The sequence below is a fragment of the Copadichromis virginalis genome, linkage group LG16, assembly GCF_057382275.1.
Source record: "Copadichromis virginalis isolate Kocher_CV1m ecotype Utaka linkage group LG16, C_Virginalis_male_GT1.1, whole genome shotgun sequence".
Classification (NCBI taxonomy): Eukaryota; Metazoa; Chordata; class Actinopteri; order Cichliformes; family Cichlidae; genus Copadichromis; species Copadichromis virginalis.
This window is the reverse complement of record NC_140633.1, coordinates 15,218,870-15,246,500: the sequence shown is the minus strand read 5'-3', so window position 1 is coordinate 15,246,500 and position 27,631 is coordinate 15,218,870. Positions and strand designations below refer to the sequence as shown.

General features: G+C 41.2%; 2 protein-coding genes across 5 annotated transcripts; one reads left to right on the top strand and one right to left on the bottom strand.

Annotated features, from left to right (window-relative positions):
* The first annotated feature begins 1,255 nt into the window (after positions 1-1,255).
* rbm44 (RNA binding motif protein 44) lies at positions 1,256-19,892 on the top strand. 2 transcript variants are annotated; one of them, XM_085435532.1, is made up of 21 exons: positions 1,256-1,900; positions 2,041-2,089; positions 2,166-2,272; positions 6,959-7,033; positions 7,103-7,148; positions 7,218-7,252; positions 8,814-9,001; positions 9,101-9,300; positions 11,622-11,743; positions 11,853-12,208; positions 12,286-12,335; positions 13,565-13,714; positions 13,800-13,965; positions 15,088-15,122; positions 17,016-17,079; positions 17,223-17,304; positions 17,383-17,514; positions 17,599-17,666; positions 17,850-17,920; positions 18,620-18,824; positions 19,326-19,892. In XM_085435532.1, exons 1-21 carry the CDS (start codon positions 1,708-1,710, stop codon positions 19,617-19,619), a joined length of 2,688 nt encoding a protein of 895 aa, XP_085291658.1. In that variant the 5' UTR covers positions 1,256-1,707; the 3' UTR covers positions 19,620-19,892. The 2 variants fall into 2 exon arrangements, with proteins under 2 accessions (XP_085291658.1, XP_085291657.1); XM_085435531.1 differs by having other exon boundaries at positions 17,013-17,079.
* Positions 19,893-20,936: 1,044 nt separating this feature from the next.
* Positions 20,937-26,314, bottom strand: LOC146690443 (uncharacterized). 3 transcript variants are annotated; one of them, XR_014915812.1, is made up of 4 exons: positions 26,164-26,314; positions 25,945-26,057; positions 23,002-23,096; positions 20,937-21,568 (listed from the first exon to the last, which is right to left on the bottom strand). XR_014915812.1 is itself a non-coding variant. In XM_085435529.1 (3 exons), the coding sequence occupies exons 1-3, from the start codon at positions 26,210-26,212 to the stop codon at positions 21,308-21,310; spliced, it is 423 nt and encodes a 140-aa protein (XP_085291655.1). In that variant the 5' UTR covers positions 26,213-26,314; the 3' UTR covers positions 20,937-21,307. The 3 variants fall into 3 exon arrangements, 2 of the variants coding, with proteins under 2 accessions (XP_085291655.1, XP_085291656.1); XM_085435529.1 differs by lacking the exon at positions 23,002-23,096; XM_085435530.1 differs by lacking the exon at positions 23,002-23,096 and having other exon boundaries at positions 25,945-26,002.
* Between the last annotated feature and the right edge of the window lie 1,317 nt (positions 26,315-27,631).

Sequence of the window (27,631 nt, the reverse complement as noted above, 5' to 3'; positions counted from 1 at the left end):
CTGGATTGACATATTAACTTTACACAAAGCAATGTGAAAGAGTCATTGCCATCGAACAGCTGATGCAGTTTTTTCTGCAGAGGGTGGCACAATCAGTTATCATATTTAGAGGGCAATTACTTTTTCAGACAGAATCAGTTAGGTTTGGATAGCTTTTGTTCCTTAAGAAATGAAAGGACCATTTAAAAACTGCATTTTGTATTTGTACTTGCATTGTTGTTGATATTGAAATTAGTTTGATGATCTTAAACAAATACTTAAAAAGAAATTAAGAGGGAGCAAAAATATTTTCACAGCACTGTATCTGTTTTTTAGTGTAAGCCAATCATGTCGGCACCATTGCAATGCAGTCTATTCCCAGTAAATTATTCTAAAATATAATGTACATTTTGTACAGTTATGTTAAAAAATATATATATTGCGTTTGTGCCCCATATGTTTTTCAGATATTTAAATCTGGTCTTGGTCTTATGTTTAAATATCATGCCACTGAGAGTGAAACAAGCAAATTAACATGCTGTCCTTTGACCTCACAAGTCTCACTCCTCATCCCTGCTGTTAACACCATGCTCATTACCTGAAACTTTGGCCATGTTTAATATGGACATTACCACTGTCCAATATACATATGATAGTAAAGGAAATGAAAACTAGTGATGTGGGATACCACTGATTTCCTTTCCAATTAGATATTAAGTAAAATTCAAGGTAGTATCTGATACTGATACTTTGTACAAAAACTACAAATTTTGATATGGATACAATCAGTACCAATAATTTTAAAGTATTCGGGCAGCTAATTGGGGGAGAGTATGTGCCACGACTTATGAGATGAATTCTCAATTTCCAAATTCTGAACACGTTTTAATCATCACTGTGATCGTTACTTTCCGCAATAATTAGTTAACACAAAAAACACACCTTTCACCTTTTCATGTGTTTTTAACTGAGCTTTTGGAGACCTGGAATTTAAAATTTTCTGTCTCTAAAGCACACACACAAAAAAAGATTCGGACATTTTTCATATAGTGCATGTTTGAGGTTTACTTTTTCCAAAGAAATAATTAACACAGTTAAAATCAAAGTATCGATCCAATCACGCTAGTATCGATCGATCCATGAAAACTGTACTTGAATTGTATTAGTTTTTCTCAATGTTCAAATAAAATTGTACTGTGTATAAATACATGTAATCCCGCCCCTCAAAAAAAGTTATCTGCTGAGTGCTATTCTCAACTACCAGACTGAGGTAAGTGACAACAGGGTAAACTGACTGTCCTTCACCTACAGAACTCGCTGCATGTGTAAGAGTGTCGTAGGAGGAGAATGTTAAAGCTCACAAATGGCAATAGCGAAGATTAACTAAAGGTAAAATTAGAGAGTGGACTATTCCTGTACTTTGACGAACCAATCTTTCCCCGGCATGGCTAAAATGAAGTGGAGTGAGAAAATATATCTTCCATTATTGTAGTTATGAGACAACTGAAGGCCTCGAGAGTAACGCGGGGTTTGGATGTAGCATAACTAACAAGTTAGCAAGCTAACTCCGAAAACTAAAAGGAGAAGCGTATGTGCCTTTTTATTTTCAGAAATATTAAACGAGAAACCGAAAATTCAAATGCTAACAGATAAACATTAGCTTTGCTTAATGCTAACATTAGCCGTCATTACGTTCACGTGTTTAGCTGACGCCATTTCGCGGTCATAATGGAGCCGTGCTACACGCATGACCCGTGGCGGACGTCGTGGCCTGTTTACGTTTGGTCGACTGCAATAGACACCCAACCCATGACTTCTTATCAAACATCGTGGCGTGGCTTTCACGAGGCACCTCATTACTCTGCGGGTGTGTGGCCAGAAAGCAGTTTTTACAATCCTTATATTAAAAGACCCAGTCCACGTAAGTATAAAATCATGGGTAAAAGTAATCCCAATTTATGTCCTAGCGCAATGATATTATTCTGTGTCCAGGCTTTGTGTTCTGTACCGCAAACTTGACCAGTAACTACATTTTACTAGTTTGTCATTTGTTTGTCTTAGCGTCGGTTTCTGCATCAACAGAGGGGCGCAGGAAGTTCTTTCTGGACAGGTATGTAACCACGACAGTTTTGTGTCCAGCTAAATAACCTGAACCAAAAAAAAAAGAGACGTGGTTCTGCTTTCAGGTCTGTGTATGATTTGGTGGCTGCTTATCCGCAACTGGCCTTAACTGACTCCAAGCTGCTGGGCTGGTATCTGCGTTTGTCACCCGAGGACAGAAAGCTCATACAGGGTATGTGTCGGTACTCCCACTACAGCAGTCCACAACAGTGTTGCCAACTTCTCAGTAAGGAAAATCGCTATTGGTTGTCCTAAAAGTCGCTAGAACTCGCTAAATGACGTCATCGCCTAATTTGCATAATTGGTCATGCTAATCTAATTGTAATTTATGTTGTTGGAGAGAGAAATAACATCGTGGAAGAGACAAAGTGAGTAAAAAACGTCCTAAATGCATTTAGAGTTTATTTAGAACTACAAATTAAATTTCTTTTAGCAATTATTGGGTTTTTTTGTTTGTTTTTTTTAATGTCACAATTCCAACCCTGCTACTTTACCCGGGCTTGGACCGGTGTTCCAGATCTACTGGCGTTTAGATCAACTGGCGTTGGTTGAACAGATGTGTGGCAGTCTTGCGTTTCAGGAGCTGCTACCGACAAACCAGCAAAAAAACGGCAAATGTGTCATCTGTGACACTTGTGAGGTTGTCTCAAACACACTCCGTCAGTCTTGATGCTGTTGAACAACAAAATGTTTAAAAATGTGGCGAGTTTACCTGGTGATATCCTCATGCGCGACGCGATCGCGAAAACAGCAAACAAGTAATACCACGCCGATGTTGTTCACAGGACAGCAAGAGTAAACGATCGGGAGACTCTAGTCGTCGTTATCGTTCCGCTCGCACGGTTTATTTCTCCGAATTCAGCGTTTTTGCTTCACAACTACAGCTGCTGTGTGATAGTGGATCTGCTACAAATTGAAGATCATATGGAAGTTTTGGAAATTAACCCTTGTATTATGTTGAAAAACAAAAGTGACATTGATTTTGTTGCGGGTCATTTGACCCGTACTGTGTAAATCCACTCAGAATTGTCAAGAAACTGCAATAAAACAATAGCAACTTTATTTCCCATCAGATAAACATGTAGAACACAGACATACAACAGTGACTTTCCATAACTATTTTAGGAACAATTTGGTTTTTCGTTCTTACAAACACGTATTTTGAACTTGCCCAACGTTCTCAGTTTTCCAATGCTCAACATTTTCTATTTTGTCCACATGATGGACAGAATGTAACTGTGTGCTTTCTGCAGATGTACTTCTTGCATTTCTCACAAAAAGTGCTTGTTTTCAAACAGGAATCTTCCTAACTAAGATTTAAAACAAAAGATTTCTACGTCTCCTCCAGTCTCACAAACAGATGACAAACCAAGCGACACACCTGAGTCACTGACTTTCTTAAATCCATTCACTCTCACCGGCTCTGTTTATTACTAATCACTGTGTAACTGCTGTGAATTCAAAGTAACTGCCGTCTCCTTACAAATCTTCATTGGATTAACCACACTTATACAGACTGTATATAACTACCAACCGCTGGTTTGTCGGTAGCAGCTCCTGAAACGCAAGACTGCCACACATCTGTTCGACCAACGCCAGTTGATCTAAACGCCAGTAGATCTGGAACACCGGCAAAAGTGACCCGAAATAGGCACTCTGGTGGAGTTACTGTGTGTGTGTGTGTGTGTGTTTATAAGTAGTTTTAAACCTTGTGATCCACAAAACAGCATAAGAGTAAAAGACATAAAGAGGTCAAGAAAGATGTGAAAGAGAATGTATTAGGGCTTATAGTACTATGCATGTCTTTGCCACACCACACCATATTTTGCTTTCAATGCGCCAGTTTCTTGTAATTGCCAATGTGATTTTTGGGCAGCAGACTTCCAGGCTTTTTGAATGACTGTCTTTTTGAAAATGTTTTATTCCCCCAACTATAAGCTTTGATAAAGCTTATAGTTGGGGGAATAAACTTTTCTTTTGATAAAAGAAAAGTTTTAAGCCAGTCTTGAAAGTAGGGAGTGTGTCTGTCAGGATTCAAACTGGGAACTGGTTCCAGAGAAGAGGAGCCTGAAAACTGAAGGCTATGCAGGTTGAAAGCAAAGCGCTGTGATGGGGTAAAATGCCCCTATGAGGTCTTTCAGATAAGATGGGGCCTGAATATTCAAGATCTGGTATGTGAGGTGGATTTTAAATGCAATTCTGGATTTAAGAGGTTGCCATGAAAAGATGCTAATATAGGGGAAATGTACTCTCTGTTTCTAGTCCCAGTACTCTTGCTGCAGCATTTTGGATTAGGTGAAGGCTTTTTGGGAGCATTTGACCTGATAATGAATTACAATAGCCCAGCCTAGCTGTAATGAACATACAAACTAGTTTTTCAACATCACTCTGAGACCGGATACTTCCAATGTTAAGAGATTATGCAGATGAAAGAAAACATTCCTACATTTTATTTTTTTTTTTAATGCATGTTGAAGGACATCTTTATGCCCTCGTCAGGCTTCATAGATAAATAAAGCTGCAAATCATCTGCATAGCAATGAAAATGTATTCTGTTTTTTAATAATGTTACTTAAGGGACGTATATGTTATGCTAATAGTACTGGTCCCAACACCGAACCCTGTGGAACTCTACGATTAACTTTCATATGTGAAGACGGCTCTCCATTTACATAAAGCATTGGAATCAGATGTAATTCAGACTATTTCCTTTATATATCAGTGGTGTGTTCTAATCACTGCAGTAAAATACTGTGGTTGGTGCTATTGAATGCTACACTGAAGTCTAACAGGCGAGGCAGTCCACTATGACGGGCCATAAAAAGATCATTTGTTAACTTTGCTAGTGTTGTTTCTGTGCTATGATGCACTGTGAATCCAGAACGAAACCATTCAAATAAAACCATTCCTTAGTGGTAGATGATAAATGTGGTTGCACTCACCTGTTCACTGCACCTGATGTTGATGAGCAGAAAGGTAGGGTGAGCATGAGGCAAAACTTTCTGTTGACCGCAGCTTGATGTATTTTAACTGGAACTTGATGGGTTTTTGTATATTTGTGCACTAATTGATGCCATAGCCTTAATTGTAAGTTGGCATTGTAATTAGTGCAGTTATTGGTAAGTTGCAGTTATTTGTTTGTGCAATCTGTGCATTTGTTTAATAGTTAATCCCATGTGCTGATTTATATATTGGACAGTTGCATGTGGAAATAAAAGGAGCAAATGGTACAGAAGTGTATTTTATGTGTTTATTGTTGCGCGTCATCTGTGTCCTCATGTTTAGCCTGCCGCGGCCATAGGTTGGAGGAGCCGCAACAGCAGTAATTCTTTCAAGACTTTTTAAGATAAAAATGGAGGTTAGAAATTGGTCTGTAGTTGGCTAAAAAAGCTGAATTGATTAAAAGCTTTTTAATTAGTGGTTTCATTGCAGCTAAAGTGAAAACCCGTGATACACATCCTGTTAATAGAAACTGATCATATTTAATAATTGATTAATAGTAGAACTGAAGAGTTGTGTTGGAATGGAGTCTAAAAGACACAGTGGTTTAGGAAAAAATGAATTAATGAAGTTGTTGCATGTTCTTTTTATCTAAGGTAAAAGAGGGTTTCGGTCTCAATCCAGAGAGATGATGCTAACCAGCAGTACTAGTGGTATTTGTAAAAGAGAATGTGCTTCTGATTGGTCAAAACCTGTTGAGAAGTGCGGTGGTTTAGACTTTAGCCCAGGGATGGGCAATTCCAGGCCTCGAGGGCCGGTGTCCTGCGGGTTTTAGATCTCACCCTGGGTCAATGCACCTGAATCACATGATTAGTTCGTTACCAGGCCTCTGGAGAACTTCAGGACATGTTGAGGAGCTAATTTAGCCATTTAAATCAGCTGTGTTGGTTCAAGGACACATCTAAAACCTGCAGGGACACCGGCCCTCGAGGTCTGGAGTTGCCCACCCCTGCTTTAGCCCATTGTTCTCCTCCATTGGGTGCAGCTTCACCTAGGGATGGACACACACAGACTTTTCCCTGACCTGTTACCCAGTTTCATGTGCCTAAGGTACCATCTTACTGTGAGCGCTACTGTTTCTGGACCTTGCTCCGGTTCACTACCGCATTCCTGCACAGAGCCTTCCACAAAGGCTACACAAACAACCCTTGATCATGGGAATCTATAACTTTTCTTCTTATTTTTATTTGGAGTGCTCAGTATGCAATTAACCATTAAAGTGATCTAAAATTAATTGCAGTCCCCATATAATTTGCCAGCACAGGTTTTGTAAAGCAAACTTTTCTAGTCCTCACAAAGTTAACTCGGAAAGATCAGAGAGAAACTGTTAAACTAAATATAAGCAGCTACTCCAGTTACTGTACTTAATGATATATCTGTGGGGAGGTTTTGAATTTTTTTTTTTCCTTTCTTTAATAGTTGAAACTAAAAAAAAAACAAAAAAACAATGTTTAAATAATGACACTTAGCCAAAACAAGCAAACTTAATCTGGAAATAACTAATCAAATTACAAATGAAAATACAGAACTTTGATAGCTGCTGTCAGTACATGATTGGCTAATATGTTTCCTGCTTCAACTGGGGAGTCGGGGGAGGGCAACCATTCAGAGCAAATGCCAGTTAACGTAACAAAGTTGTTCTGAGAGAACCATACAGACACGAGAAGAGCATCAAAACTCTCTAGATTTGTAACCTTTGTAACAAAAAATATCACCTAGAGTTGTCACATTGATGAGCAAATTAAATAACTGGTAGAACCGTTCTAACAGTTTCAGCATTTTTGTGTATAGGTGTAGGCACATTTTCATGCATTGAAAATGAATTGTAGTTACCTTATCATGTTTTTCTTTTCCCTAGAAGGAGGAGGGTTTCATCAGTTCTTGCAAAGACATCCTGCCTTAGAAATACATAGGCATCATGTTCATGTGAAGGGTAAGTATGTTATAGTACTAAAATCTTGCACTAGGTGTGCTCAGACTAAATTTATTTTTAAATTTACAGATGGCAGCAGTCCTGCCCAGTCAGCTGTGACAGCCAGCCAGCACGTGTATGTGTTACTGTGAAGACACATATCAGACAAGTTCTATCACTTCACTAAAATTCATTTTCTTTACAGGTTTACAACTGCAGGAACAGAGATGGATGGATGTGGTAATATAATCATCTCATACACTTGAGTCAGAAAACAGAAACCCCTTTAAAAGCATTAATCAGATTGGTTTGGACATTGTGCTATTGGTGGATAGTTCTGGGACTCTGCCAATTAAAAAACATAACTAATATTCATTCTAAGGACCTCTTCCAAAATAGATGGTATTTTCAGCTCCTGTCCATTAGCTGTCTACCTGTTTTACTTTATTTTTAACTACTTTTTTTGCTTGAATTTTTTAAATAAAAATTTACAAAATGAATATTTAACATGCCTGTTAGTGACCTTGTGCTTTGTCAACGTTTGGTTGGCGTCAGCACAGTAAATGGATACGCATTCCAGCACATTCAGCTGTCACTAATGCTGCCGGTGCACTCACCTTCTGGCTTCACTGGATGTCTCTGACTTAGACAGATAATAGCCCAACTCGAAGGTGTGATTTCCAACCCTCTACCCATTTTATTCTCTCATTCCAACTTCTGTTGGGTTCCTCAGCTGCTCAGCCATGGAATTGGAAACCAATTCCACGAAGCTTTCTACACACTGTTCATGAGCTAATCTGAAGGCAACATGAAATTTGGAGGTCTGTAGCAACTGACTGTAGAAAATTGGCAACCTCTGTGCACTGTGCGCCTCAGCTGCTGACCCCACTCTGTAATTTTGTGTGGCCTATCACTTTGTGGCCAAGTTGCTGAGAAGTGCAATGACTTGCACTTCTTTATAATACAGCTAACAGCTGACTGTGGAATATTTAGTATTGAGGACATTTCATGACTTGACTTATTGCAGAGGTGGCATCCTATCACAGTGCCACACTGGAATTCACCGAGCTCCTGAGAGTGACACATTCTTTCACAAGTGTTTTGCAGAAGCAGTCTGCACTCCTAGATGCTCGATGTTATACGCCTGTGGCCATAGAAGTTATTCGATATGCTCAAAACTTCTTCTTTTTTTTTTTTTTTTTGTTCTTTCAGGCCTGCCATCAATAGCTCTCGTTCTCTCTCTTGTTCTTTCCTTTTATTTTACAACCGAATAACACTTAATAGATATTAAAATATCTATTAATTTAGACAGGATTTTATCTTCTGTGTTAAATCCATTGCCAAGAATCAAAATGTAACATGCATGTCTCTGGGTTGTGGAAAGAACCCAGAAGAAACTCACACAGGCACATGCAGACCATGCAAATGGACCAAGAGGAGTTAGTTAAGTGATCTAAAAACGATAATCGTGCTGAAAGCGGGCCACAGTTGCACAGAAAGATGACTTTGAAGAGAAGATCTTTAAATCTGGAATCGTTTTTTAATTAGTGAAGTCCTGGAACTTTCGGATAATTCCTGGTATAAGTTCAGGTTACTCATCCTGCGGTTGGAGATATCCCACAGACAGGCAATGACAACAAAATTGTAGTAAAAATAAATTTCACAACACGTCTTAGTATAGAACAAGGCTTATTTCTTGTCTCAAACTGTCAAATTTAATGAGTATTAATTGAAGATTGAAAGTATGTGAATGGAACTTGGTAATCTTGTAACAGTTCCATTTGTTTGCTTTTTATTCAAGAAACACCCAGCACTCACCTGGACTTGGAGATGCTCCCCAGTAGGGAGAATTTAACTTTGCTTGGCTGTAACAGGAACGAGCATCAAGAAAAGCTGTTTGGGCAGGCTCACATGCCTGGTGGCTTCAGTGCAGCTTGCAGCAGCCCCGTCACACAAAAAACAAATGATCAGAAGGCCTGCTATAGACCTGTAAGTGTGTTTAAAGAGCTTTAGTTTGTGTAGTCAAAGTTGTGTTTTTTTTTGGTTTTTTTGTTTTTTAAAAGACAAATCACTGTTGTTATTTGAAAGGGACTGCCACTGTGCCAGCTGAATGAAGATAGGTACTCATTTCAAACGGGCAGCTGTGCAGCTGTGTGCAAGGAACCAGCCGGCCTGGTGAGCGTTTCTCTGGACACGGACCTCGAGGTATGTCGACAGAGGAGAAAGCCTGAGCCCTGGAACCAGATTTCAGGGCTACAAGGCCAGAGTGCAGACTTCAGTCCATCACAGTAAGTATGCATCTTATTTCACTGAGTCTTCGACTTAGAGCAGTGTTTTTATTGAGTAGGTGTGAGTCATGTCAGGACCTGGTCCTGTCCAAACTCTTCATACTTGAGACGTTCTTGGATCCTGTTCAGTAATGTTGCTACGGTATGCTGAGCTCTACTAATCGCTGAGAATTGTTGTTATGTGTTGCATCCTTCTCCCAATGTTGCTCAATCTTCAGCCTTGGTGAGGCTCTTACTGCTTCTGTCTCTCTGGTGTACCTTTTCGAGCTGGTAGCCAAGGCTGGCTTGGTTTAGCAGTTTCTAAGGCCACAGGTGTGGACAGTTCTTAGGCCCCGCTTTTTACATTGCGCCTTCCTGCAGTTCCGACAGTTAGCTTACTTCCCTTCATGCTCCATCTCCACTGAGGACACTGTTCTTTGTGGCTGTTCATCATAGGATGGACTAGAATAGCCCTTTATTGTCAATGTACATGTAAAATGAAATTATGGGTGTTCCACACCAACTCTGCAGGAATAAAATAATAAGACATTAGGAATAAATGACAAACAGGAGAAATGTAGACAAACTTCTTGAACAAAGTTCTTGGAAACAGTGCAAAGGACTTCGTCTGAGTATAGATTGTATGCGAGTGGCCTGAGTGATGAGCGTTACTCAGACTGTGGCTCAGATTGGTGAGGTGAGTGGGGGTAGTATTTGTTAACAGTCCAGGTGAAGAAGCTGTTAGTGAGTCTGGAGGTGTGGGACCTGATTGACCTGAGGTGCCGACCAGACGGTTCACACAAGTGGTGAACGGGTGCAAGGAGTCACCTGTGAGGGCCCTGCTTTTCCTGAGACAGAAGGATCTGGCGGTGGCCTGCAGGGGTGGCAGAGGGTAGCCAGTGACTTTTTTTTTTGGGTGGTATTAATTACCATATAGCCAAATACATTGTGACAGTGGCCGTTGACCGTAATGCTGCATTCACATCTTCTGGTAGACTTTCATCAGGTACTTTACGTAGGCTTGGTAATCAGCCACTGAGGATCCAGGTTTCCAGCTTAGTCATAAACTTCAGGTCAGCTGCTCTTGCATTCAACAGCAACCCACCAGTTGTTCTTAGAGCTTGGTAACCAATCTTGGAGGGTGGGGATGTTGATTTCTCAACCCTTGAGCTGATGTCCTGGGTTCCCTTTGCTGTAGCATTTGTGTTGTACCTCATCAATCTCTAGTTGTGATAGCAGTTGCTTCTTCTGGATGTTGGAACATTGAGCTACTATCTCACCCTTAGTCTAGATGTTTGGTGTTACCAAAGCCATAAGTTCCACATCCTCTTCATGTAACCCCTTCCCCTGGGATTACATGCATGGTAGCATTAAAACAGCTATTCAACACCTCACACAGACCTTGTTAATATGAGCAACAGACAAGCCAGTATGGCTTGAGTTAACTGTAGCACATACACATTAGGTAGCATGGAGGGCCTAGCCTACCGTTTACTGGATTTGAACCCCTGACCAGCAAGAAGGTATTCTGAACCATGATTTTGCCACATAAGTGCAAATGACAGTGCATACCTGTTACCAAAGGCACAGAGGCTGGTGTATACCTGCCTGCTGCTCTCACTGATGTAACTCTAGACTGGAGCAGAGCCCAGCCCCTCTGAGGAGACTAGTTTCAGACCCTAATATGTCAGTTGAGGTGAACCAGCTACATCTACTCTTTCTTTCTGTCAAACTCTCATCACTTCAGTTTCCTTCCATACCAGACAGATGACATTCCCTTTTCCCATGGCCAGCTTGAGTAATCAAATTGCAAGGGACCTGCCCTTGACAGTGACCTGAAGCACCTTGCACCGGACCCCTACGCCGCCTCTGGCGGATGGTGGGCCCACAGGATGTGTGTTGCATGTCTAAAATCCATGTTGCTGCTGACAGTGTCCAGCTTTTTGACTTCAGCTTTGGTGCTCCTGTCTGTCTACGGACATCTACTTTAAACCAACTGTGGATTTAAATTATCCCCAACTACAGAGTGAATGAATTTATTTTAGACATCGGAAAGAAATGTAAAAAATATTTAAAGTTACCTAAATCTGCAGCATATTCAATGTCGTGCATATGTTGCCCCCTTCCTGATTTTCTGTTATTTGTGTTTGTCAAACTTAAATATTTGAAATCATCAAACAAAGATTAGATATTAGACCAAAATAACCCAAGTAAACACAAAATGCAATTTCCATAGACCAAACACTCTTACACCACTCTAATTATATTTACAAGAACTTGGTTTCTATAACAGCACTACCTGTTAGGCTGAGAGTAATGAGTAACATTATTTGATGTTACAGGTCAGAATGGCCAATGGCTACCAAAGAGTCTCTCCTAGACTCCAGCAGTACTGACAGGATTCAGATGATTGATCCAGAGTACACCGATGGAAGCATTGTGCAGGCAGTGGAGCCAGAACAGGGTAAGTTTCCTCTGTGCCAAGCTGAAGAAAACGCCACAAAACATATATGCAGAGATGAGGATATGCATGGTACTGACCATACTGCAATCAACTCTCTTAACCTTTGAAGATCAAAGCGACACCTTTCATAGCCTCATGGCGGATGATAAGAGCATCCTTGTCTGTCTGGCTAATGACAGTCTGAAAGAACAAAACCGGAGCGGTCACTCGTGTCCAGTCACCACTAATAATGATGTTACAGCAGAAGCCAGCACTGAGACCTTGAGGTCATATGAGTCTGCCACCAAGGTAAAAAGTGTAGATAAGCACACCTCCCCTATGCCCTGCGTCCCCACCTGTGATGCGATGATTGGCACTGAGGTGGTGCAGTGCCTGTCAGTCTTTACTCAAACTGAGGACCTGGAAACAGCTGACAAACACATTAACACTGAAGTGCGCATGGCAGATCTGGACTATATCGCCAAGGTAAGATTGGAACCCAAACAGCTGTCATTCATAGAAGCTCCAGCAAAACATTTTTAAATAGTCTATTAATATTTCAGGAATTTCTCAAACTGAAGAAAACACAGGAAGGGAAAGAGAAAACAAAAAGGTGAAGTATACGCTAGGGCTGCTCAATTAATCGAATTTTAATCACGATTACGATCTGGGCTTTCAACGATCATTAAAAATGACTGAGCCGATTATTAGCCCCTCCCTCATTTATCCGCGACACCTTAAAGGCCGGTCCGTGAAAATATTGTCGGGCATAAACCGGTCCGTGGCGCAAAAAAGGTTGGAGACCGCTGATTAAGAGGACCCGAGGGAAGCTCGGAAAGCTAAGCAGAAGTTATTTGGAGAGGAGAGTGACTGCCGCTGGTTGAAAAGAGAGTTTAAAAAAAAAAAAAAACTTCAGTGGTGTTGCACACCATTTTATATTATTTTTTTAAAGTCATTGTTAACCCTTTAAAGCCGGTCAGAGCAGCACGCTCCGTTTTGCGTAACTATTTTTAAATCCCTGTAGAATCTGAACCGTGTAAGCTAGCGCAATAATTTGTTTTGCATATGAAACCGGAGGAGTTGTACTTACATCTTATGCCATCAGCTTGTCCTAGGTCACGGTTTCGTTCCACATATAGCTTTGCAAAAATTGCATAAAAAGCGCTTGCAGGAACAAAAACATAATATTCCAGAAACACGCTTCGCCGTTCCTATCAGCTGTTCGTAACACTTCCCACAGTGAAATGATGCACATGCTGTTTTCTTTGCAAATTTGCATCATAGGATTGTTTTTTGTTTTTCCTGCAGTATATAAAAATTGCTGTATCTCCAAAATAAAACTATGAAGACACTCAAAATAAATTTCCTGTGGTGGGAAACTATTTTTTTGCAACTTTATTGTATTTAAAGTTTTGAGGGATAAACCTCTTAAACTTCTCCAAGTAGAAATATATGTAAACAAAACAAAAGCGATTTTCAATTTTTTTTGTAGTTTATTGCACTTTTTTGCAATTTATGTAATTACTATGGACTTAATGCATACATATTATTAAAATATGGGCTATAACAGTTGTATTGATGTATAGCAACTTGAAATGCTCCCACAAATGGCACTACAACATGTAAAAAAAATAATAATATAAGCTCTGGTGGACTTGGTTCTATGGTAGGTCTTAAAGGGTTAAATAAATATCGTCAAATAATCGTGATCTCAATTTCAGTGAAAATAATAGTGATTATCATTTTTGCCATAATCGAGCAGCCCTAGTATACGCACGCATGACCTGTTTATGCATGATCTGTAGAGTATAATGTGTGTATGTAACCCCCCCCCCCCCTCAGTGTTGGCGGCAAGTTGAGAAAAGAGTGTGAGTGTATGGACCGTGCTCAGCAAGCAGAGCTAGCCCTCCTGGCACTGCAGTACAGCATATGCAGACAGCACTGCTGGAGACTATACTACACCTCTACTGAGGGAAACCAGCTCACCCTAGTGTAAGTATGCACCAAGTTACAATATGTGTCTGAGCCTATAAGCCTCTGTCTGAGACAAGAGTTTTTGTCCTGAATCTCACTGCAGGGCAAAGAATCCTCCTTCAAACATTATATCTGCTCTCCAAAAACTGGAGTTGGACTATAATGAGATGAAGAGTAAGATCCAGGCAGGGCTTCCCCTGCAGCAACTGAAGCCTTTATCTGTTGACTCTGGCGAGATACTCACAGGATCAAGTTACATCCCTGCACAGGTAAACATTAGGGGTGCAATGATACACAAAATTCACGTTTCGGTTCGATACTTTGGTGTCACAGTTCGATATTTTTTTGATACAAAAAAATGTTCATGCCTTTTTTAATTTGTCATTTATTAAAATTATAAATATTTTCTCTCAAAAGTACAGTTTTTAAATTTAATGTTTCTGAAACAACAAAATAATAAAGAAAATAAATCTATCTGATCGAGAAATCGCTCATCTTTGGAAAAGAGTTTATTACAGAGAAATGGCTCTTTCCAAAATAAAAGCTATACTATACGCTTCTTCTGGGCTATATTCTCAGCAGCATATTAAACATATCAGGTCCCCATAAGGAGAATCATGTGCTAACGGCTGTCTAAATGACTCGTAAAGTTTGTAGTATGCGTGCTTTTTGTTTTGTCTGCTTCCACTTGTCTTTGCACTAGGATGATGTCGGCGTAAATGTGCAGTCATATTCGTTGTGTTCCCGCTAGTGCTGTCGGAGTTAATCTCGTTGAAATGACATTAACACCATAACGCGGCAAATCTCCGTTAACAAGTTACCGCCGATCGCCCCGTGCATGGGGCTGGACGACGTCAACACGTTAACGAGCAAACTGCGCTAACGCACTAGTTCCCACCAATTGAGCATTGCGTGGCACATCCGACATACTGTTTTACTTTAGTCCATGACACGCTTACCATCAGGGTCATACGTCACATGAAAACCAAGATGGTTCCAAAGGCCAGATCTGAATGAGGGTGGGGGAGGTTCAGTTTCGGGTAGCGTTGAGGCATTTGCCATGTTGCAACAAGCTTAGCTTCTGTCTTGCTAGCTTGCGCTGTGCTAGTGGATCTGCACTCGACAGTGCAGCCTAGGCAGAGTAGTCGAACGCAGATCCACTGAGCGCTCAACACAGACGACATCGTCAGAAGAAAAGTTGATAAAATAAATTAAACATGTTGTAGTGTTCGATACATATGCGTACAGAACCGAAAGCACTGTATCGAACGGTTCAATATCGATACATGTATTGTTGCACCCCTAGTAAACATCTGCCAGCTCTGTGGTGGGGCTGGGTGATGAATTGGACTTTATTTGGAAATAACTTCTTTTTCTGTCTTCCTGTCTAGATCATTCGTGAAGTTTTGGGAGAAATCTCATCTTGGTACATTAAAACACATGTGCACGCGCACACACGCTATCATTTTGCTATCTTAGTGAGGACATCTAATTGACAGAATGCTTTCCCTAGCTGCTTACCCTAAACATAGGTTATGGTTTGGCATTCATTTTTTAATTGTAACCCTGACACTAAAACGGCATTTTGAGTCTCAAAAATGCCTTCAAACTTGTGGGGACGGGCACTTTTGTCTTCATAAAGTGACCGTGGCTTCCCACAAGTATAGTAACATGTCAATTTTGGGCCCCCACAAAGAGGTCTAAACAGGTACACGCACTTACACCGCGTTCCAAATTATTATGCGAATTGTGTTTAAGTGTCATAATGATCGTTTTTCAATTAAACCCATGGATGAAATTGTGTCTCAGGGCTCTTTGGATGACTGAAATCAATCTTGGACACCTGTGATCATTAGTTTGCCTGGTGAGCCCAATTAAAGGAAAAACTACTGAAGAAGGATGTTCCACATTATTAAGCAGACCACCATTTTCAAGCAATATAGGAAGGAAAAATGATCTCTCTGCTGCTGAAAAGCGTGAAATGGTTGAATGCCTTGGACACGTAATGAAAACCTTAGATATTTCACGAAAACTTAAGCATGATCACCATAATGTAAGAAATTTGTGGCTGAAGTGGGTTCGTGCAGATAAAGGCACAATGATGAAGGTTTCTGCCAGACAAATGCATCAAACTAAGAGAGCAGCTGCTAACAAAGCAGCAAACACATATTTGAAGCTGCTGGTGCCTCTGGAGCCCTGCGAACATCAAGGTGTAGGATCCTCCAGAGACTTGCAGTTGTGCATAAACCTTATATTTGGCCACCCCTAACCAGTGCTCACAAGCAGAAACGGCTGCAGTGGGCCCAGAACTACATGAAGACTAATTTTCAAACAGTCCTGTTCACTGATGAGTGCAATGCAACCCAGGATGGTCCAGATGGATGCAGTGGTGGATGGTGGACAGCCACCATGTCTCAACAGGGCTGCAACGGCAGCAAGGACGTGGTGGAGTCATGTTTTGAGCTGGAATCACGGGGAGAGAGCTCGTTGGCCTCTTTTGGGTCCCTGAAGGTGTAAAAATGACCTCTGCAAAGTATGTGGAGTTTCTGACTGACCACTTTCTTCCATGGTAGAAAGAGAAGAACTGTGCCTTCTGCAACAAAACCATCTTCATGCAAGACAATGCACCATCTTATGCTACAGCGAACACCTCTGCATCATTGGCTGCTATCGGCATAAAAGGAGAGAAACTCATGGTGTGGTCCCCATTCCTCCCTGACCTCAATCCTATTGAGAACCTTTGGAGCATCCTCAAACCAAAAAATAAGAGGGTGGGAGGCAGTTCACATCCAAACAGCACCTCTGGGAGGCTATTCTGACATCCTGCAAAGACATTCAAGAAGAAACTTTCCAAAAACTCACAAGTTCCATGGATGCAAGAATTGTAAAACTGCTATCAAATAAGGGGTCCTATGTTAATATGTAGCTTTGACCTGTTAAGATGTTTTTGATTTCAGTAAAATTGATCTACTAATGCTGCAAATTCAACAAATGACCATTTTCAATTCTCTACTATCTATAAAATGTTTTGAAACTCTGTGCGTAATAATTTGGAACAGTGCATTTTAAGTTTATTATTTTTGAAAAACACTTTTTCATTGGCAGTTTTGTTGAGTAACATTTGAGTTGTACTCTAATGGTTGACTCGAAAATTATGCTGACTGTCATTTGAATCGACTATTTACAAAAAATAAGGGGAAAATATCATTTGCATAATTGGAACGCGGTGTAGTTGTATGTTATTTTGCTTCAGCTATTGAGTAGATGAGACTCCCCCCCCCCCCCCAAATAATGACAAATGTTTTCTAATCCAAAGCAGCTCCCAGGAGAAGCTGGATGCACCAAGTGGAGATGGTGGACGTCCTGATGCTCAAGGCGGAAAGGTTCTTCACATTGTTGTTTTTCACGTCCTTTTTTTCAGCTTGGTGTTTTGTTTTTGTGTGTGTGGGGTTTTTTTTTTTTTTTTATTTCCTGTATTTGGGCCTCATTACCATGAACAAGTCAACTTTTTCCCCTCTTTTCTCAGGTTGATCAGGAAAAGGAAAAACGGCTCAAAAATAAAAATGACAGTACAAGGAGAGCTCCTACCCTCATCCCTCAAGATGGAGGTTCGAACCATAATGCGCAGAAGCGTCTGTAACCAATTTATGAATACTGGTTATCTGAGGAATTATTTTTGTGGACAGGGTCTGCGGGTCAAGAGGTGAACACAGGTGAGAAATGGTATGATGCTGAGGAAGAGCTGGAGCTTCCAGAAGATGATGTAGCTACTGCTGTGAGACAGGACCCCACACCGGTGACGGCACATGTGTCTGATGGTGAGAGAGCAAACAGTGCATTAGGGCGGAACGTTTGGAGAATTAAAATTCTAAGTAGCTGCAGTTAAGTTGTTTTCATTCCAGAATCAGCCAGTCAGGAGGCCATGAGCTCCGTACTGTGTGTTTCCAAGCTGCCCAGCAATGTGACGGAGGTGAACATTTACTCATCAATGTTGTTTGAGTAGTCCTTTAAAATTCATTGTTTTTTTTCGCATTGGAAATTTTAATTGACAAGTTAAATTGTGTAATGATCCTTTTATGTAAAACCATTGTACTGCAGTGTGATTGCCAGCAGAGGGCAGTGTAGACTTTAATTGAAACTTTGTCCCTGTCAGAGTGACATGATGCTGTTCTTTGAGAAATACCATCCCACTGAAGTCAGCATTTCTGCTTTAAAGGATTTGAGGTGAGGTCCTTTTTTCCCCACTATTCAGGCTTATGCTTGTTTTATTAAGTAGTCACACATTCAGGTCTTTATATCAATTCTTTCCTTAAGGAAAACATTATTATGGGCCCAGTTTCCCTGTGTTTTTGGCTTTAAATCGTGACTCCAATCCTGAGTATGAATGCTTTAACTGCATCAAAGTAAACCTGCATGTGTTTGGCTGATTCCAGGTGATCTGTGATATTATCCTGTCATATTTTTTGTGTACTGCTGTCAACACATTACTTTACCCTTGTGTCCACTCCACCTGCAGCAGGTCTGTTTACTCTTGGGCCACCAGTTTTCTTTAGGGAATTATGTTTTGCCATGTGGGATTTCTATTCTTGTTAGACTGGCAGTACTCACCCTGCTCCATGTAATCGCTGGAGTCACAGTGGTGTGCAAAGTGATACAGTAAATCATCTACCTGGTCAAAAGCAGATGTTAATGTATTGCTTGTAATGTAAAAGTCCAGTAGCAATGTCATGCTAGTGTTTATCCAACATTAAATGACACTGAGATTAGAATTAAGTCCTGGGCTGTAATTTTATACAAAACTGTAAAATGTTACATTTCTACACAATTCTAGAAGGTTTACTTATGTGTGGTTGTAGCAGCGAATTCTAATGCTTCACAAATCAGCACACGCATGCCAGTTTAACAACTCGCTATGTTCTGAAGATTTGCCATAGTTATGTTAAGTGGCCCCCAGTCTGCTGAGACTGCAGTGAAAGAGCTAAATGGATGCAGAATGCAAGGTCGCGTTTTACATTTGGAGCACATCAGCAGACCCACGAACAACAGCCAGAACTCTGCCTCTGAACCTGATTCCTCACAGGACGCTGCCAAACCACAAACCTCCAAGACTGACTCCAGCAGCACTGAGGTGAGCAGACGAGCATTAGGCATTCTAAAACAATCAAACTTTAAGTGTGCATTCAGATCTTTGTTAGAAGCAGAACATACAGTCCCGATCAAAAGTTTAAGACCACTTGAAAAATGGGGGGGAAAAAATCTGATTTTGCATGGTTGGATCTTAACAAGGTTCCAAGTAGAGCTTCAGCATGCAACAAGAAGAGCTGGGAGTGGGACACAACTTTTTTTTTTTTTTTTTTTTTTTTTTGAAAGCATGCAATTCATTGAAAACAACACTTAAACTGAAACGGGCTGTTTTAAAGCTGAGCAAAAGTTTGGGACCACATACCCTGTGCAAGGCTAAAATCTGTGCAAAAATGTCTATTCATTGTCATTTTCTGTCAGCTGGCTTGTTTGCCATTTTTCAAGTCTTAAACCTTTGATCGGGACTGGATCTATGCTTGTTTGTTTTGTTTGTTTTTGTTTTTTGAGTGCATTAATATGGAAATGTGTGCTCCTCTGTTCTCTCCAGCTGATAACCCCGCCTCCTGTTAAGCCCAGCATCAGGAACAGGAAGGTGGTGTGCATCTCCCCTACAGCAAAGGGAACCTTTGTGCCACAACACTATGGCACCATGAGCAGCTTTGATACTCTGATAGCAGAGCTGACACAGCTCCACCCAGAGGTGGGGAGGCAGAGGATTGTGGATGCTATGCTTGAGCTGAGGGCAAAGCATCAGGGCGTCCTCTGTGGCATGCCCCTCAGGACCATCAGGGAGATGATATCTGAACTTCTGACCAGGCCGCAGACTGCTAAGCAGTCATAATAAAGAAACCAACAGCTCTGATTTGTTATGTGACAGAACCTTTGATTGTTCATTCCATATTATTATTTTTAAGAAGAGGGAAAAGCTATTAATCAGCCTGCTATAAAGAATATAATTTTTGATCGAAGAGAATTTATGAATCTCTCAATGTTGCTGCCTTAAAGTTAGAGGCATGTTCAGGCTGCTACTTCTGTTATCTGGCACGTGAATTCGTTTGTTTTCTGTCATTAAAAAAAAAAAAGCATCCTTTGAAAAATGTCTTATCCTCTTTGTTTTGCCTTTCTTTAACCAAGTATTAGCAGAGTCCTAATGTCGAGGCTCAACACTGTGCAGTCGTCTTAGTAGATGTGAAGGGCTGTAACTAAGGCACTTATTCTGAAGTAGTATCTAAACTAGCTTTAATGTCCGCTGTCACCAGAACTGAAACTGTCTAGAACATATATATAAATGCAAACTTTAAATTTGATTTATTTTTAACAAATGGAAAAGGTGACTGTCCTAAAAAAACAAACAGCTTTTTAATTCTGGAAGTTCTTTTTCTAAGACTGTCTTCTGGTGTTGACCCGTAAATTTCCACTCCAGGTCTTTTATCAGCTGATAACAGCTGCCTTGACAGCCAAGTGAACTGCAGACCTCAAGACCTAGCTAAAGTTAACAGTGAATATAAATTCTAAAACTGAATATATTACATAGTGTTACCCCCCCCCCTCCACTATTAACAAATGGTTCCGCCCATAACGCTGACCGCTTTCTTTTTCTTTTTTCCAGTAGCAACCGATGCTTATGATTGTGTCAGAGCACATTTTGAATCAAAACCTTGGGCATTTCACACAGGTGGTTGGTTGTTACGCTCTGGAAATGGAATGAAGGTGTCTGTTTTTAACCTTCTGGGGTACACGGACACGCAGCACCTCCAAATCACGAGTGATTTAAGCTGACATAAGCTGCAGCTTGTGTTGAAAGTTCGGAGTTCAAAGTATACACAAATTTAAAAATGTTAATGACAGACCACTAAGTCCACAGTTATGATTAAAAATATATATATATCTGAGCTATCATCTTTTTCTAAATATTATCGTCATGGTAAAAAAAAAAAAAAAAATGTTCCTGTGCTACTGCGAGTGTAACTACCGCCCCTCCCTTCCCAGCGCAAAGCACAAGGCTGGCGTGCGGAGTGAAGCGGGAAAAAAGTGCGACTGAGATATGGAAGAAATATAGTATCATCAGAATTCAAGTATTTTTAGACATTGAATTTATGACACTGAATTTTTATCCTCCAAATTTCCCTGCAAAAATTCACCTGCAAAAATTCAACTGCAAAAGTGATGAACTTTAATGACCCAAGCCAGAGCAATCAGCACCAGATCGAGTCGAGTGGCTCTCAGCCAATTAAATTACGCTGTTTGATCACATGACACCGTTAGCCAGCAGTGTGTCTCCTAAAAGAGAGCTGTTTAAAGAATCAGAATCAGAAAGGGGTTTATTGCCAAATGTTGAGCAGGTTTACAACATTAGGAAATTGCTGCGGTGCTTCAGTGCAAACATAGTGTCATAAATAGCACTTAAATAGACATGGAAAAAAATAAAAGTAGGGATAAGAATTAAAAGTGCTACGTGGAAAGATATGTGCATGAGTGCAGGTGGTGATCAGTGCCAAACATAGAATGATGCAGTGACACAGCGTAGGGTCATGTGTTAGTGGCGGGTAGAGGAGAAAGAACACAGCCCTGAGGGGAGCCGGTGCTGATGGTCCGGGAGTCCGAGACATTCTTTCCCAGCCTCACATGCTGCTTCCTGTCCGTCAGGAAGTCAGTGATCCACCGGCAGATGGGATCAGGCACATTCATCTGGGAAAGCTTGTCTCGGAGATGGTCTGGAAGGATGGTGTTGAAGGCAGAGCTGAAGTCCACAAACAGGATCCTGGCGTAGGTTCCTGGGGAGTCCAGATGCTGCAGGATGAAGGTGAGTGATTAAGTTTTTCTCCTAAATAGAGATCATTACAGAACGCCTAGTCCTACTTAAAATCCCATTTATTATTATTATTTTTTTTATCATCTACTCGAACTAAGGAAAACGTTTGACTAACTCAAAGACAATTTCCACGCCTCCCCTGCCTGACTGCAGAGGCAGTTTTGAATTTAGGAGCGCCAAGATGGCAGCGGAAAACCCTGGCGGCTCTCCGGTGAGTATATATATTTTTTTATCTTCAAGTTAAATCCGTTGCTCACGTATAAAGTACACAGATGGGGTCTTTGCTCAACTCGTCTGAGGCGTGTCTCACCTTTGGTGAAGGGGTAAAATACACCATGAATAAAGCCATAGAGTGAATGGCTGCCATGGTTGCAGAACGGCCTGATTTAATGACAAGAATGGGGAAGAGTGAGGTGAAGTGAACCATAGCCACAAAACACGGTCAGACAAGGCGGCAAAAGGGCAGTGATCTGTCCGTCAGTATGAAGTTGGTGTGTGCTTTGGTGAACAAAAACTCCAGACTGGTAGCAGGAAGATGGGAGACTCGTGTTTCACTGGAATAGTGGTGAATTAAAACATCCTTTGTTGGGGACATTTCGGTGTAAATGCATCCATACAGGCAAGACAGAGGCAGACTAGACAGTGAAGAAAACAAGGCAAACATTAGAAATATAAAAACAGAAATATAGGATGAGTCGGGGATGAGTTCCTGCCCCAAGTGGAGGAGTTCAAGTATCTCGGGGTCTTGTTCGCGAGTGATGGGAGAAGGGAGCCGGAGATCGACAGACGGATTGGGGCTGCAGCTGCAGTAATGCGGACGCTGCACCGGTCCGTCGTGGTGAAGAGGGAGCTGAGTGTAAAAGCGAAGCTCTCAATTTACCGGTCGATCTACGTCCCTACCCTCACCTATGGCCACGAGCTGTGGGTAGTGACCGAAAGAATGAGATCGCGGATACAAGCGGCAGAAATGAGCTTCCTCCGAAGGGTGGCTGGCCTCTCCCTTAGAGATAGGGTGAGAAGGTCGGCCATCCGGGAGGGGCTCAGAGTAGAGCAGCTGCTGCTCCACATCAAAAGGAGCCAGCTGAGGTGGTTCGGGCATCTGACAAGGATGCCCCCTGGGCGCCTCCTGGGTGAGGTGTTCCAGGCATGTCCCACCGGGAGGAGGCCCCGGGGCAGACCCAGGACACGCTGGAGAGATTATATCTCTCGGCTGGCCTGGGAACGCCTTGGTATTCCCCCGGATAAGCTGGAGGAGGTGGCTGGGGAGAGGGAGGTCTGGGCCTCTTTGCTTAGGCTGCTGCCCCCGCGACCCAGCCTCGGATAAAATCATATGGAGACAATATTGGACACAAAAAATATATAACAATTTAGTTAAATGTAGCATTAACTCATAAGTCTTGCTAAAGTAAACCTTGTATTCTGATTCATCACAGCAGCAGTTCAGTTGGATGATGTCAGCAACTGCAGCAAGTGTCTTGCTGACTGAATAATTTCATCTTGCATAATCTGAAACAAACACATAAAGACAGAAACAATTTATAAATTAACGTTCGATAAAATCTAAGAATTAATCATTTATTAGATACCAATATGAATATGTCTACCATAAAACTTGTGTGGAGTGAAGTTACATTCAATCAAGATGGTCTGGCATGCTACATGGTGGTGTGCCTCAAGGATCAGTTTTAGGCCCTATTCTCTTCTCATTGTATTTGCTCCCTCTAGGCACAATCTTTGAAAAATACAATATCGCCTTCCACTGTTATGCCGATGACATACAGATCTATTTTGAACTTACTGACGACCTTGCTGTGTCCCTGCACTACTTTCAAGAATGCATGCGGGAGGTCAAAGAATGGTTCCTGAGTAATTCCCTCGTTTTAAATGATAAGAAGACTGAGATTGTGGTGTTCAACAGTAAAATCCCTCGTGCCCAACTCTGTGCTGCCCTGGGTTCCTTTGCTAGTTTTTCTTGTGACTATGTCAGTAACTTGGGTGTACTGCTGGATAGCTCGCTCAAACTTGATAAGCAAGTGTCTGCTGTAGTGAGATCTAGCTTCCACCAACTGCGCCTTATCTCTAAGGCTAGGCATTATATTCCGCATGAGGACCTGGAGAAGCTTATTCACGCTTTTGTGACCTCCAGGTTGGATTATTGTAACTCCTTGTACTATGGTCTTCCCTCTTCTCTTCTTCTTAAACTGCAAACAGTCCAAAATGCAGCAGCCCGCCTTTTGACTGGTACCAGGAAATTTTGCCATATTACCCCTGTCCTAGCTAGCCTGCATTGGCTGCCCATAAAGTACCGTATTCAATTTAAAATATTACTCCTTACTTTCAAAACTATTAATAAATTAGCGCCAAGTTATCTTAGTGAACTTCTCAAACCACATACTCCTGTTAGAACACTCAGATCTGCCACTCAACTACTTCTGACCCAACCCAGATCTCGACTGAAGTCCCGGGGTGACCGTGCGTTTGCTCTGGCTGCCCCGGTACTGTGGAATACCCTTCCTCTCGACCTCCGCGCATCTGATTCCATTGCACTGTTCAAATCACGATTAAAAACCCACTTATTCAATCTTGCCTTTCCCTCTAGTTAATATTTCTTTTATGATTTTATATCATGCACTTCTATGCTTATTTAAATTCTTGTTTGCTCTGTACCTGTTGCTTTCCTATGTATTAGTGACAGTTATCTGCTTGCATATTTAGTACTTGCTTTGGTCCTATTTCTATTTCTATTATCCTCCTCCTATACTCTATTTTACTTGTTAAGCACCTTGGCATACCCTTGGTTTTTAAGTGTGCTTTATAAATAAAGTTTATTATTATTATTATTATTATTATTATTACAACTTTATAGTATTCTGGCTACAAGTATACATACCCATCTTGTACATGTTTTTTAACATTATTATTGTTATTATCCTACCCAATTATGTGTTTCTTTTAATCAGAGTATGCTGTTTTAATGACTTTACAATATCATTTACATTGTGTTCCTTACATTTTCCCTAATTGTATGTTATATTAATCCTATATTTCCATCCATCCATCTTCATCCGCTTTATCCGAGGCCGGGTCGCGGGGGGCAGCAGCCTAAGCAAAGAGGCCCAGACCTCCCTCTCCCCAGCCACCTCCTCCAGCTTATCCGGGGGAATACCAAGGCGTTCCCAGGCCAGCCGAGAGATATAATCTCTCCAGCGTGTCCTGGGTCTGCCCCGGGGCCTCCTCCCGGTGGGACATGCCTGGAACACCTCACCCAGGAGGCGCCCAGGGGGCATCCTTGTCAGATGCCCGAACCACCTCAGCTGGCTCCTTTCGATGTGGAGCAGCAGCTGCTCTACTCTGAGCCCCTCCCGGATGGCCGAACTTCTCACCCTATCTCTAAGGGAGAGGCCAGCCACCCTTCGGAGGAAGCTCATTTCTGCCGCTTGTATCCGCGATCTCGTTCTTTCGGTCACTACCCACAGCTCGTGGCCATAGGTGAGGGTAGGGACGTAGATCGACCGGTAAATTGAGAGCTTCGCTTTTACACTCAGCTCCCTCTTCACCACGACGGACCGGTGCAGCGTCCGCATTACTGCAGCTGCAGCCCCAATCCGTCTGTCGATCTCCGGCTCCCTTCTCCCATCACTCGCGAACAAGACCCCGAGATACTTGAACTCCTCCACTTGGGGCAGGAACTCATCCCCGACTCATCCTATATTTCCGTTTTTATATTTCTAATGTTTGCCTTGTTTTCTTCACTGTCTAGTCTGCCTCTGTCTTGCCTGTATGGATGCATTTACACCGAAATGTCCCCAACAAAGGATGTTTTAATTCACCACTATTCCAGTGAAACACGAGTCTCCCATCTTCCTGCTACCAGTCTGGAGTTTTTGTTCACCAAAGCACACACCAACTTCATACTGACGGACAGATCACTGCCCTTTTGCCGCCTTGTCTGACCGTGTTTTGTGGCTGTGGTTCACTTCACCTCACTCTTCCCCATTCTTGTCATTAAATCAGGCTGTTCTGCAACCATGGCAGCCATTCACTCTATGGCTTTATTCATGGTGTATTTTACCCCTTCACCAAAGGCCGTTCTCGTTTCCAACATTATATTTGCAGTGTTCGTCTATCTATCAATATCTGCGGAGTATTTTTTTAACGAGTATCCTATTTTCTAAAGCACAGCATGTAAAGGGTAGCTCGGTTAGCAGGATGCTAGCATGTAGCGCTTAGTGAGACACGCCTCAGACGAGTTGAGCAAAGACCCCGTCTGTGTACTTTATACGTGAGCAACGGATTTAAATAAAATTAAGGTTTCAAAAGACAAACTTGAAGATAAAAATATATATATACTCACCGGAGAGCCGCCAGGGTTTGCCGCTGCCATCTTGGCGCTCCTAAATTCAAAACTGCCTCTGCAGTCAGGCAGGGGAGGCGTGGAAATTGTCTTTGAGTTAGTCAAACGTTTTCCTTAGTTCGAGTAGATGATAAAAAAATAATAATAATAAATGGGATTTTAAGTAGGACTAGGCGTTCTGTAATGATCTCTATTTAGGAGAAAAACTTAATCACTCACCTTTAAACAGCTCTCTTTTAGGAGACACACTGCTGGCTAACGGTGTCATGTGATCAAACAGCGTAATTTAATTGGCTGAGAGCCACTCGACTCGATCTGGTGCTGATTGCTCTGGCTTGGGTCATTAAAGTTCATCACTTTTGCAGTTGAATTTTTGCAGGTGAATTTTTTTCAGGTGAATTTTTTTCAGGTGAATTTTTTTCAGGTGAATTTTTTGCAGGTGAATTTTTTGCAGGTGAATTTTTTTCAGGTGAATTTTTGCAGGTGAATTTTTTGCAGGTGAATTTTTTGCAGGTGAATTTTTTGCAGGTGAATATTTTTGCAGGGAAATTTGGAGGATAAAAATTCAGTGTCATAAATTCAATGTCTAAAAATACTTGAATTCTGATGATACTATATTTCTTCCATACTGAGAGAAAGGAAAAAACAAAACAAAAAAAACCCATGGCTCCCAATAAGGAGCAGGCTTGCGTCGTTCACTCGCGACCGACACATCACTAGAAAGAGAGAGACAGCAAGTTTTGAGATGTGAGAGATTTGTGACGTTTAGCGTATAGTTAGTGCACTGTGTTGTCTTGTGTAGTCGTTGTTTTTTTGTTTTGCGTAGCAGTGAGGGCACTAATGAATGTCACAAAGGCAGATTGCAATGTAAACGCTGTCTCCAGGTGGAAAACCAGAAGAGTGATACACCTCCTGTTGTCAGGCCTGCAGGGTTTATCCCTGTGGTGGTCTCTTCTGTATTGTGTTTTTATTGGCACAAATAATTTGTGGGACATCTTATTGTGACACCTGATTGTTATAGTTATAGTAGTATTTTTCAGTTGTTGTACAAAATTTAAAAAAACAACAACAACAACAACAAAAAAAAACCCATGAGATGCGTGGGCTGAATTACTAGATAAATAGTTGCATATAACTTTGTTTACAAAATGTATGCATAACTTTACAAAAATTACTATTTATATTTCCATTTCAAGTTCTGAAAGTAATTTACTAAATATGTCTGTGGGTTTCACAGTAAAAAAAAAATACTACGGTACTAGGATTTCATGTTTTTTGTGTGATTTCAGATCAGTTGTGTTAATACAGAATGTCAATGAAAAAATTACTGTAGATTCAGACACATGAGGTTGTGCTGAAAAGAATGATACCAAGCAAGGCAAGGTAAAAAATCAAATCAAATAAAACCATTTGAAGGTGAAATACAAATGTAAAATCAAAAGTAGTCAAAAATGGCCAATTATATTTTGCACCTCAGAGTCCAAAATATAATCCCAACAAATCGTGAAAAATAAGGTTTTCATTTTTGTTCATGACAGTGTAAATTTGTGTGAATTCAAGCATGTACCAATCTGATTTTTTTCTAACAAAAAAGTGAAACTTAAGTTAGACCTGTGTTTGTAAATCAACTGTCCCATGTTGGGTTGCTTTCTGGATTTTATACTTATTGGTAGGGCAGGGCAATATG